Source organism: Channa argus, chromosome 14, assembly GCF_033026475.1.
Source record: "Channa argus isolate prfri chromosome 14, Channa argus male v1.0, whole genome shotgun sequence".
Classification (NCBI taxonomy): domain Eukaryota; kingdom Metazoa; phylum Chordata; class Actinopteri; order Anabantiformes; family Channidae; genus Channa; species Channa argus.
Window position 1 is genome coordinate 13220963 of NC_090210.1, and position 13988 is coordinate 13234950.

Consider the following 13988-nt stretch of genomic DNA (forward strand, 5'->3'; position numbering starts at 1 on the left):
GCATCAATCAGCCACAACAGTGGGTTGTCTTTTGAATTCAGTAACTTGAAGTATAGAGTTTTAGCTTAAATACGCAGTGTGCAATTATTACAAGAATTACAAGAAACTTCATATAGTGTGGAGAGGGGCTGTTGCCTCATAGAGAAGCACTAGCAGCTGTCCACAGATATTAATCTCTAAAGGTTTTTGACTGAGTTTTGTTTACAAACCAATCAAAGAATTTTAATTATTTCTGAATAATAAGTGAGTTCTGGCACATTATTAGTGACTGTAATTTCAAAAAAGATGACTACCTGAAGTGTCAGTGTCAGTGTAGCAGAGTTATAGTAGCTTTAACTTTAAGTCAATGTGTTAACAAAACTGAAGGATCCCCATTTGAAGTAGGAACAATTATTAGTGAGATATAAAATCCAAGTTCAGTGTGAGAAAAAAAATATTCATTAGTCTTAAACTTTAAAAAGATGCTAAACAACAAAATTGCACATCAACCCAAGTGAGCACATTTATACATTTCCTGGCATGACAAACATATCTGAGAGTCTATTTCCCAATGTATATGACAGTTATGATAATAAAACATACTGTATGGTTCATTTTTAATTTGACTCCTCTATGGTTGGGAGTTTGTTAAGTGTAGGAAACGAAGTCCAGCAATTGTTAAAGGAAACCAGAGTTGGTTGTCGGTAGATGACAACAAAATGACACATTTTATGCCCCACAAACTATCCTGACCTTACCGTAAGAGGATAAGCAAAGTTAGAACAATTTTATGCTACATTTTGTATTTACATATGGTAAAATATGTACTTAATGCACAGAGATATTGCTTCTTTAACCAATTCCATATTTTTTCTGGGGAAGCTTGTTACACATTCAGACAGGATTTTACCGTATTCATTTACAGTAGTCATTTTTTTTTCATAGACAGAAGTACACCAATAGTTTACAAGTAAACTATCCAGTACATTGCTTGGTGACACTCGCCAACATTTTTTGCAATACCCCCTCTGATTCTCAGGAATCAGTGTCAACAGTTCTTTTGACTCTTAGCCTTCGACCTTTTGACTCCTTTACTCCTTTACTTTACTATGAAGCCTCACAGACTAGCTGGTTAAGGTAAACATCACTGTGTTGTTTGCAGTTCACTGAAATGCTGTAACAGGATTTCTGGGCACTGAGGTTTAATATTCCAACACCTCCATTTGGAGCTGCCAACAGTACCCAGCTCCCCTTTCTGTAGGCTGTTTGGGACATTCACTCTTTGTTCTCACCCTCTATTATTCATAAAAGACTTAGGTTGAATGTTGTTTTCCTCCACTCTGTTTCTCTTATTTGAGCTCTCATCCCAGTTTTGAAGAGCCACGGTGGCTGCAGGTGTGCACAAAAAAAGAAAGAAAAAAAGAAACTCAAGGTCACAGAAAGACAGACAGAAAGAAAGAAAAAGAAATGCACTAAAATGTCCCAAGAGTCATGTTGGGTTCCTACTAATAATGTAGGAAATGTAATTAAAATGACTGACTGCTAGAACAAATACATGGGAGGTGGGTGTGATAAAACGAACAATGAACGCTACCTTGCATGTGTTCCTGTGTACAGCTTTACAATTACAATCTTTTTCGTGACAGTGAAGATGAATTCTGAATTGCTGCATAGCAGGCTGTCTCTTTCTCCCCCTTACTGTTTTTTATATGCTACAAAGAAGCCACAGAGTATTTTTTTTACTGAGATGAGACTAAGCATCTATGCAGCTAAATGGGGAGGAGAGAGAATTATGGTCTGAGGTCAACTGAAAATTTCCAAAATGACATTTTGAAAATGTCGCTGCCTTTTTTTCCTCTTGTTTATCATAATGGGATAATGTCTCTCTATTTCATCGTCTCTAACCTCTCTCTCAGTCTCCTGTCATACAGAACAACTCCTACACTGTCACAGCTTGGACAGGTGGAGATGAACACATGGAAAGACGGGAGTCTGAGAAGGTGACAGTGGGGAACTCAGAAATCAGTCCCTCATAGAAATATTCCAACATGCATGACAATTTGTTAGAAAAACGCTTGCAAATTTAGACATTTTAGGCAGCAACAACCGCAAAAACCTCATCAAAATGCTGTAGGGACAAAGAGGACTTCCAATTAATATGAATATAGACATGAAAAAAACATTTGTGTTAATGACAAGACTGGAGTAAACAAAACGATGTGCCTACATTACACTAACTCTTTTGTTTGATTCTTATCTGCTGCACAAACTGTGTGTATCCTGATTTCACTTTTCCAGCCTTGTATTCCTTCCTGTATTATTGATAACTTTTGTCCAATGAGTTGAAAATGTCTTTGGGTCATTGGGAGTTTTCCAAAGGCCATTCATGATGTTGTCAATGATTAAACCTGTGCAGTGGCATTCACGATTTACTGCGACGTCTTGCTGAGCTTTAGAGCTGTGAGAGATAAATATTTGGTGATAAAAGAAGTGCAGCTCAGAATTGATCTCTCCTCCACATTTCTGTTGCGAGAGGAACACCTAATAACTCCACTTCGTGTCTCAATTTTTACTGAGAAAAAAATATTTATATATTTCTATTCACATTCCAGCAACAATGACTGGGTGTGCAATGGCTGTTCAATTGAATTACTATCGGTCCAGATAGAGAAAGATGTGATGTAAGCTAAAGAAAATGTTGCTAAGGGGCAACAGCCAAATACACACAAATATAATATTAAACTAAAACTAAAAAACTAAACTAAACTAAAAAAAACTACATGTATACATTCTCATTTGATGTACCTTCGATGTTTCCCGGTAGGGTTCTCCAAGATGAGCAGAACAAATAGTTTGTTGAGCAATTTTAATTCCAAGCTAAAAATATGAAGTTATACATGTGCCTCGCTCTGAGCACATAACAGGAAGTTCCGTCTCATAAAAATTGTGTTTCTATATAATTAAACTGCAAACATACGTAAGTAGGTTTTTGTGGGCAACTTAATTACAGCTGGATTCGGTTATTTATGAACATTATGAGGATAAATTAATAATGGCAAGTGACAAATAATGTTTATACTGAACTTATCAATAAAATGCTCCAGGACGAGGTATTTTTATCTGCCAATGTTCCAGTAACATCCTGTTTTACAGTGGTCTGAAGTAAAGCATAAACTGTGCATGTGCATCTGGGGGAACCTTTTCCAACAATATCATAAACAAGTGTTGAATGAAGAAACAGTGTATCTGGCTGATGTGTTTTTGAACAACAGTAAAGGTCTACAGCACAGATGAATAAGTTAACCCCAGTGTGCAGACTGAAGCTGTAAACTTGGATACATTGAATCCTTGTTTTAGGGCAGTGATACACCAGCTGACAAAGAACTACAGGCGACAAAGACTAACTTTTGCCTCACATCACCTTTTCTTGGGCTAAAAAAGTGAGACATAACATGATTATTTGCTTCTGAGTCAAACTCTACTCTGTGGTGTAACAAGCCTGTGCTTTGTACACCCTCTATCCACCCCAACCACCTCCTTGCAAATCAGTTACTGTTAATAAAAGCAGTCACTCAAAAATACATTGCATCAAAAAATAATCCAATATGTTCCCAACAAGACATAACCGTGTTTGCAGTTTAGTTAGATAGTAGTGTAATATTTGGGAGACAGAATTGCAATGGGGATTTGTAGGCACAAGTAAGTGTTTTGCATACTAACAGATGAAACTTTAAATGTGTGCCACTCAGCACCTCACAGCCCGAAAGCCGAGGGAAGTGGCTGGATAAGTTGAAGGCTACTTTTAACAGATAGTGAACTTTTGTTGGAGATGGTGAATATTGGAATTGAGGACTAAAACCAGATTTTGTGGCACATTTTACCACCATGCCAGAATAAGCATGTCATGTCAAAATGTCATGAAAGCAAGAGAGAATAAGAGCCAAGGTGCAGGGTGCAGCAAGTGCAAAGGGCAGATCAATCTAGCCGAGCCACATTAATGCATGTTTATTTACTTTCATCAAGCTTAATAAAAGTGCTGTGTGTTAAAAACATTTTCCACTGATGGGAATGTCCCATTATTCAGTCAACTATAAAACATTAATATAACACAATATAATAAACAATTTGTAGCTGGAAATGTGCGCACATGTGCAATCCTCCTTACCATATCACATGTTGAAGTTAAAATAATCACTGATCAGGAAACTAAGACTGTAAAAATAAAGAAGGTCCATCACAGCCATTTAAAATCAAGCCTTTAAATACATATTTCATCAATTGTCTTAAGATTCTGTAGATTTCAAAATAATAGGACAATTATGATATTCAAAATATTCATGCTGCCTCCCGAAAACTGTGTGTACACATAGTCTTAAGTATTTGTAAAGTGTACTTTTTTACCCCAACACAACCTGTGTTTCATAAGGTGTATGCATCTTTTTTTTTTTTGCATGAGCAGTATCTATACATCTGGTCACTGGTCTTTTGTCAAAACCATAAATAAACAAAATTTGAAAAATTTAATGATTTAAAATGTGACATCTGATACAGCATGTAAAAAAGAAAAACAGTGGCAGTAGTGACCAAGATCTACTATCTACATCCAGCATGTGGAGTTCTGGCCGCCCGATAAACCCACTTATAACATGACAGCCCCACAGTTTCTGGATGTAAAAACACAGTACATCAGTGTAACTATATACAATGCAGTGCTTATTGCTGCTGGTACTAGATAGACTCATAGGGTGATGATGTTAAATGGGATCCATTTTCCGCTACTCTCTGTCAAAGGGTAAATCTATGGAAGACAATTACTTACCACGGGTGTTGCTGGAGAGACGTTTGCGTTGGCTGGTGGAGGTGTTGTGTGGAAGCAGAGTGTTTTGGTGGTTGCTGTCGATGGGACTTGTAGCGATGATGTTGTCCTTGCATTTGTTCATTAGGGCCAGCTTTGTGTTGTCACTTACTGTAGAGAAGTGGAATAAAAGTACAAACAAGTAAGCCAAAAAGGGAAAGATTTCTCTCTTAAATCAGAATGCAGCCATTTGTGTAGAGAAAGGAAGCGTTGTTTTTGGCTCAGTGGTTTTAAAATCAATGTAGTGTGCAACATGAAAACTAATGCTAAGAAACCACACTCAGTGGGGGAGAAGCCAAACAGGCCAAAGTAAAGAGTGGAATAGGCTGGAATGAAATTAAAACTCATTAGGGAATTTACAGGGAGCATTTAAATCTCAGAGAATGAACTCATGTGTTTTGGTAAATTGCAACACAAAGTTCAAAAGCAAAAGGGAAAAAACACATTAAACAGGCTTGTGTTTGCATTTTTCCCTCCAGATTCTCCAGAAGTCACTTAATCTGACTTTTAATAAAGAGTTTCATTCAGAACATGTGAGTAATTTGACAGACATTCCATTTTTGGCAAATCCCATCTATAATGTTCCCAGGAAAGTAAACAAAAAAATGGAACTAACCTAAATTAGCTAAAATGTGTGCAGAAAAATTACAAACTAATAATTATGTAATTTAAAAAACAAAAGCATGCTTTTGCTTTTTAAATTACATAAACATTTTCATGCATTTAGGAAGCGAAGAACATTGCTGTTCTCCTGATTAATAAGTGGATGGCAAAGGAGTCAACGTGATTCTGTTATGTGTTGCAAAGCACATGTGGAGCAGCTTTTAACAATGTCACCTACGCGTTTGCAATGTGCATATATGACTAAAGATCAGGAAAGCGTGTTGGGACACTCTTAACTTGGTTCAAGGCCTTCAGTGTTTTTTAAACGAGTGATGTTGGTTTAAATTAGCTGTATTTGATAACTTTGAAGTCACAATATATACTATGAATCCAATCCAGTTAAATTATTTCATAGTTTCAACACATGTAATGCAAACAACATCCACAGTTAGTTTTTCTGAGTGGATAAAATATGACAGGGGCCTGCAGATTAATTGAAGCAGTTTCTCATGGAAGAGGCTAATAGAGTAAAACTATTTTATGTTATAGTTTTTAAATATAAAGACATTATTAATTTATTCCCTTTCCTGATCTCTTGTGATATTAGGTAGAAGACTTTCAAACTAAAATAAGTAGCCCTAATAATTAATTAAACATAACAAATTCTTCTTCATTTCTTTTCGGCTGTTCCCTTTCAGGGGTCCCCACAGCGAATCATCTGCCTCCATCTAACCCTGTCCTCTGCATCCTCTTCTCTCTGACCATCTAACTTCATGTCCTCTCTCACTACATCCATAAATCTCCTCTTTGGTCGTCCTCTAGACCTCCTCACTGGCAGCTCCAACCTCAGCATCTTTCTACCGATATATTCACAGTCTCTCTTCTGAACATGTCCAAACCACCTCAATCTGGCCTCTCGGACTTTATCTCTGAAACATCTAACATGAGCTGTCCCTCTGATGTCCTTTTTCCTCCACCTGCTCTCTGCTCTCTCTACAGATCCACAGCTGATCCACAGTGGAAACTGTCTGAATAAACAGAGAAATAACTGCAGTGAGAAGTGTAGCCTTTTGTTATGCACACTGTAGTTGGAGAAAGCTGATTAGAAATCTGGTTACGTATATTACATGGCATCAAAATTCTCCTTCTCTCCAAGAAACTTGTTTCCTTGATGCACTGCCCCCTTTTCAGAAACCAGCTTTCCCCTTTACGTCGAAATTAAGCAATCGGTTTTGCTGAGGAAGCTCCTGGGCTCCAAGGGCACTGTTGTGTTGTCTATATATGGCAAAAGACATGGCAAAAATTATACCTGAGCAATATTAATGCAGACTTTTCTTGGTGGGAGGGTGTTGGGTTAAAATGGTCTTTTTACATGTTACTTATTAACCCTAAATTATAAAACGTTATGCTATAGCAGCAAAAGGCTGAATAAATGTACATGCAGGCACGCACGCACTCTCTCTCATACACATGCACACACACAGAGTATCAAAGTATTCATAGAAATCTTTTATTCTAAGTCTAAATACAAATTCAAAATGTAGCATCTACTTAACAGGAGATGGACATACCAGTAGATTTTGTACAAATATGTGGTGTGTGTGTGTGTGTGTGTGTGTGTGTGTGTGTGTGTGTGTGTGTGTGTGTGTGTGTTCTTTAATAGGTGTGTTTATACCACTATTCTGTTGGCGGGGCACAGAGAGAAATGGGAAAAGAAAAAGAAAAGGGGGTGTTAAATGTGTAACTTAAAATATACAAATCAAAAATAAGATATATAAGTAATATGTATTGGGAGTGGAGGGCTGGCAGTGTGTCCACAATGTATCTCCAGCAGCAAGATTGGGGTGCGTCTACCTATTTTGTGATCTCTGCTTTTATCTATATAGCTCAATATTCTATGCATGGCCTGCTATTTGCATTTTCTATTTCTCTACTTCATCACAATAATGATCTTAAATGCACAATGTACAAATCACTGAGCTCAACTCTGTGACAGGGCTGTTTGGATTGAATAAGAACACCACGTGAAAAGCACTGTGACCATAACTGATCCCCTTATGAATCAGAGCATTGAATCTGCTGCAAATTGAAATTCAGAGGGAATACCAGTTTCAAAACAACTCCACTTCACACAACAACTCTCCTGAGAGTGGTGCTCAACTCCAACATCCACTGATTATGAAAAAGATGTTCTCCAAAACAAATTCTTGGCAGGCATGGCCTTTTGATTATTTCAAGTGTGAGGAGTAAACTCTTTGAAAGGATACCTGCAGGTTTGATATTTATGTCCAATGTGTTTCCTGCATTGTGAAAAAACAGAGGTGCCTTCTTTGTATTTTTGATCTCTTTCATAAAATAAACAGCTGACAGGGACAAAGCCCCTTTAGCCTTACTGTTTCTAAAAAAGTTAAATCCTCTATCACTGGGTCTACATTCACTGGGATGATTACATTTCATCTATATGAGAAAGTAGCACAGGCTAGGGTATTTAATTAAAAATCCAATTAGTTTTCTTTAGTTTCACACTGATAATTTCAATTATTGCTACTGTGTTAATGTAATTACACTGTTTCCTGCTTGGAAAATCATGTTTCTTCTATCCTTACATCACCTCATCCTTCACAGTAATGCCAAATGTAACCTTTTCGGCATGCTGTTGTGTTGTGTCATTTTTTCTATGATTGAAGAGCAGAAGATATAATAGAATATGTGAGATAGCCGAATGTGCCACCCACACAGCCCAGTTAGTCTTTCAAAAGTCTTTGAAAATTAATTGATTAAAGGTTTAATTATATAATCACATATAAAAACCTACACATATCATGCTATACATCAAACAACATATTTACATAATCATCACTATGTCATAGTTCATCTTTTGAGCTTTCACTGATGCTTGTTACTTAAATTATCTTATCCCTCACTTTCTTCTGCAATAGTTAGCACCACCTTGGAAAATTAGCACCACCGGCTGTTTACCTTGATAAAACAGCTCTCGACAGAACACCTAGCAGTAGTCCATGAATTTGCTTTTTCTTTAACAGATTTTCTCAAAATTCAGGTAATGTTTGGACTACATTTGGATGGAGACCTTGCGACAGAGCAACTTTACAAAAAAAAGCAATTAGTATAAGCTGGATTTTTTGTGCCAGTTTTTGCTGAATACATCTGCATATTGTTAAAATTAGGCTATAAAATGGTCGGAATGTGCCATACCGTAAATGTTTAATACACAGATGGTAATGCAGAAGTTTAGCAAAGAAAAGTTCTCTACATTGCAAAAGACCTAATTAATCTAGTCTGTATGATTCATTGTTAACTACAAAAATATTGGCAGATTTTCTTATTCATTGGCAATTCTCTGTATTCATCACCTGTCTGTGCATCAGTCAACTTACCCGATGTGAGGTCCATATTATTCTTGTCATTACAACCCTGGAGTGAATCCAGGGTACGGGTAACTTGGCTGGCAAATTCCTCACCACCATTCATACACTCCCGCTGCAGATGGTGACGTAGGTCGGTAATGTCATATTCGTATCTGGGAATGAGATAGGTATTAATTAGCATGCCAGTATCGTGTCTTATCTACCTTTAAATAATTATCACAATTGTATAATGTGCGACAGTGTCCGACTAAATGTACTGTGAAGGCTTACATCCCTAATAGTCAGAGTCAGAGTCCTGCTTTTTACTGCTAGTATATTACTTTTACTCGGTAACTATTCTCTTACTCTTACTGACTAGTGCAAAAATTTTATAAAATACCAATATAATATACAAAAACAATCTTATTTTTTATATCCGCTTAACCCAAACCAGATTGTAGCCATTCCCCATTACCCAAACCCTGATTGTACCCATCCAGAATTGGTGTTTCCCGGATACTGAGGGTGCCGCTGGAGTTCGGCCCTTGACCCCGAGAGTTCCTCAAGCTCTCCCGGGCCTGGCCTCCCATCAGCACTGAAGGGATGTAGTGGATCTCATTAGCTGCCTCAGCACTGGCGCTCTTCTGGGGCTGAGGGATGCGACGGCGTTTACACCAGCGCCTGCGGGTGTAGAGGATCAGGACCAGGCACAGGATGGAAAGCAGAAGGGCAATCATTCCACCCTGAGGGGAGAAGGGCGCAATTTAGAGCCAATACATAGAAAAGGAAGCACATTGGGGGGGTCAAAGGTAATAACAGAGTCAGAGTACATTGCCAAATAAAATACGGATCAAAGTCAAAGTTGTGATGTTAACAGTACAATTTGAAAAAGGTGGCAGATGCAGTTTAGTGGATTAAACCTACTGTGTTTCTAAATGACAGCAGCTCCCAGACTACTGTGCAACCATTTTACCCTAAAACAAAGTGCAGGAAAGTTAAAAACATGGTTCTTGACCGATTTTGGGCAATTTGAGCTCCTATAAAAGGTGTGCAAAGGCCAGCAGCGCTGACCAACTCCTCTGTGAGGCTTTATTTTAATGAAGTCAACCACGATGCTTGTTAACCACACATACAGCAAGAGCTATTGTGATTATTTTAGTGAATTGTGCTGAGAACATACACCAATTAGCTATTTATATAGAAAACAGCATAGAACAAATTCTCACATATAATGGAGGCAAAGTCAACACCAAAGCATTGTAATATAAGGTGCAAGTACATTATGAATGACTTGAATCCAGATCTAAGCCTTGAGAACATGTTCATAATGTCTTAACTTTACACAAACTACAGTAGGCCCACTGCACTTAGACCAATTTACTTTTAAACAAGTAATATGAGAGCTTCACCACCATGTCTCTATAATCAATACTGCAGGTAAATGCAGTGAGCAGCTGGTTAGCTTAGCACATATGCTAGTTTATTCCATCCAAAAACAGAATCCAAACAAAGTAGCAAAATGACAAGTTGTGATGTTATTCGTGTGTGTGTGTGTGTGTGTGCGTGTGTGTGTGTGTGTGTGTGTCATAGGTGTGCTGAGCTGTATTCTGACTTAGTAATTTTCTGGGCTCTGCTGGCTTCCTGACAATCTTGCAGTGATGACAAGACTTGATGCATAGGAGCAAAATTCGATAATGACAGATATATATGACCCCCGACTTTAAATCCTGTCCATAAAACCACAGGCTAAAGTAGCTTTCATTGTACACAGTCAGTTTCTGTTTGCTGGCTCAGATGCAGTCACATCTCATGTATACGCTATCAGCATTTTCAGCAGCTGTATTAACAGTAACAAATATTTGCAGTGTTTATAAATCAGAAAAAAAGCCACAAAGCGCAGTTCTGGGCCCTGTTCTTCATACATGTTTTAAGAGGTTAGTTGTAATATTGTAAAGGATTTGACATAAACCCAGATCTGTATGTTCTTGCAATGTCGTGAGCTTGTTGTACCGGCAACAGATCCACAATCTCACACCTACTCAGGACAGGTTTATTTACAGATTTACTTAGAATTATTAAAAAATAAATAAATAAAATAAATGTCAGATTTAACTAGTGCTGAACCAGTAAGTCCATCCACATTCTGTCATTTTTAATAAAAAAGAGATTTGTGTTAATGACAAAGGGTGTTTTGAGATTCAGCAATCTGACAGACATCTGACAGAGTAACGTAACAACAACCTAAATTAATTTCTTTGCAATAAAGTCACAATTAATGTCAGCATACGGCCAAGAGTAACACGCAAGCATCACTTTGGGTAATTTCATTTAATTTTACTTGCACCTTTTACAAGGTTCTAGTCATGAATTAAACTAGTTCTGAGTTTATGCTGAGATTATACAGGTCAGATTAGTGTACTTGCAAATGTGGAACCAGTAAGGATTCATATTTAATTTGGATTTTTGCACCATCATTAAACTCTTAGCCATTTTGCCAGGGTGAAAAATACACTTTCACTCTACCCTGTCTCTACCTCTCTCACACTCTCTTTTTTCCCTCTCTCTCTATTTCGTCATTAGAACATAGCAAATTGGAAGACTGCACAAGAGCAATATAAGAACCAGCTTTTCTAATCCAATTCTCATGTGGCTTTGAAGAGCTGACATAACTGGATAACCGAATCCAGGATAAGAACCTCCATGAAGCTACAGTAAATACAAAGAATGGGGCCCTGGTCACATAATGAAATACACAATCACTGCTATTTTGAAAATCAGCTCGTATTTATTCCAAGATGCAGTGATACCAAACGACTTACTCAGTTCATATGACCACTTTCATTTTACTTATTTTTACTGACTTTAATGATTTCTGAGGCAGTTTGTATAGTTGAGGGACACAGCAGCAACCACACTCATATCTAGGGGCGCAGATGACTGAACGTGGGCACTAGATGGACAGATGAAGGGCGCTGAGCCTGCCTAAGGACAGGTTACCGGGGAGAATAAGACAGAATCAGATAGAAAGTGGAGCGAAATAGAGACAGTGGGTCAAAGAGAGCACAAGAGGCGCGAACATAGCCAGAGAATCTTGCCAAGAAGGAGGATGTGGATCAAAGTCTAGGCAAGTCAAAAGCACACAGTCTTTGGAAACACAGGAGAGACAGCAAGTGTCAGTTAGAATATCAAACCACGTCTTTTCCATGAATAAAAGCAATGAGAGCAGACTCACAGCCACTTGGATTTCATGCACTTTCTTCATCTAATCCCAGTATTTGCATTTGTGAGGTTAGTGAACGTGACAGGATATTGAGGTAACACGTCTTCATGAAATACCGTTGGCTTTACTGTACAGTAATTCACTGCCTCCTCTAAATGAATTTGATGCTATACTAAGCTGAGAACTAAACATCTGGATCAAATACTTCATGCAATTTGAAACAATGTCAAGACGACAGCAAAACTAGAGACGGCAGCTATTTGGCACTGCAGACCATTTAAAAAAATGTATTTAAAATTAGGAATTCCATGTATTGATTTTTCTTGGAATGCTGATTAGTTGCAATACTGCAAGTGGCCATTAGAACAAAATTGGCTGAAGCACTGAGAGCTGGAGTTGTAATCAGCTTTCCTAATATTAAACTACGAGGCAAGGTAGGTTTGTTCACGCTGTTAGTTGTCCATGTTGCACTGTGCCCAAGCAATTGTGTTCCTCTTTTGTCCTCCCATCAATATAATTACAAAAATTTATTTTTACGATATTTGAATTATTCAAAATCATAGACATGAATCAATATGCGAATCTTTTTTCCCCATCCAACCCTTTTCATTAGAATATAACTGTTTACACTAAATTAGTAGTCCAGTGATGGGTTACTAATTTTGGCCAAAACAACAGTACAATGAGAAAGGTTGAGTGAATAATAATTTAAAAAGAATGAAAGACACAATTACAATTAAACTGTCTCAGTTCAGGCAAACAAGCAAGAGTTTCAGAAAGATAAGCATAAATGATTAAATGAAAAATTTAATCAGTACTTTACATAAATCCCTTTTCAAACACATTAGGAGTTCTGAGACCGAATAAAAATGGGGGTTTCAGATACTCATAATAATTTAAATTTGCAAAGTAGAGGTCTATTTGCATAAGTTGTTTGCTAAATTTGCATAGTCAAGGGCATTAACAAATGACACTATGATATGGGCCACTTATGCAGGTAATCTGCATGCACAGTGGTCAAAAAGGAGACTCGAGTAATTTAGTTTGTAGTGATTGAATTTTCAGCGCTGAGAAAGTCAATGATGATGTCGCCTATTCGCGATCACATAACAGTGTGTACACTAAATATAATAGTATATTCTGCCCTTACCAAAAGAGACATATTATGACAGGAGAAATCAGCATATGCATTTATGTTCTTAAATCATTTTGTTAGATCCAATAAACCAAAATGAAGCTAAGCTGAATACATACATTGAATACATATTACGGTTAATGATACATTTTAATGCTCCCTGCAACTCTGTTACAAACAATTGATGGATGAATACTTATTACATAAATCTGCGTTGGTCAGTATTTTTGTATTAATCTATCTGACTATTGATATAATGAAAAAGGTTAGAAACATTCTAGCGTCTTTCATTTTGGTTTTGGGGCCCACAAACAATTTTTTGCTTGGGTGTATCAAATTAAATCACAGTTTGGTGTATGCCAACATAAGGCAACCAGGCAAAGTTACGATCTAGTTGGAGTATGCATGTATCTAATGCATTAAGATAAATGAACTACAAACACTTTAGCTCAGTGACTTTAGCCAAATTCATATAATTATCTCTACACTTCGTTTTTAAGTTGCAACTCAAAGCAGAATTAGTTACATGGTTGTTGAAGTATCTTCCTATGAAACAGGATTTCTTGAACCTTAATTAGAACTATACGAGCTGTCTTGGTTGTTGGACTCCCCCAGGATAAAACACTGGAATACCTTTGTAACACTGTCCACATTTCCAATACACACAACAGGAATTTTACTTTTCATCACAGCACACTACAATAATAGATTTTCTTACCCTGCCCACCTGCACTGTTTTGTGGCATACTGTATAACGTAGGGATAAAACGTGATGTGGAGATGTGAACATAAAAATACAGACCTGTCATACACAATAATAATAATCAA

General features: G+C 37.3%; 1 protein-coding gene across 6 annotated transcripts in view; it reads right to left on the reverse strand.

The window, feature by feature from the left end:
- astn1 (astrotactin 1) overlaps positions 1–13988 on the reverse strand; it is a 391153-nt gene that overhangs the window by 291413 nt on the left and 85752 nt on the right. For all 6 annotated transcript variants that reach the window (XM_067474376.1, XM_067474375.1, XM_067474374.1 and 3 more), the window contains exons 3-5: positions 9298–9548; positions 8836–8978; positions 4799–4945 (exon numbers count right to left, since the gene is read on the reverse strand). In XM_067474376.1, coding sequence (XP_067330477.1) covers positions 4799–4945; positions 8836–8978; positions 9298–9548 — 541 coding nt within the window. The remainder of the gene's footprint in view (positions 1–4798; positions 4946–8835; positions 8979–9297; positions 9549–13988) is intronic.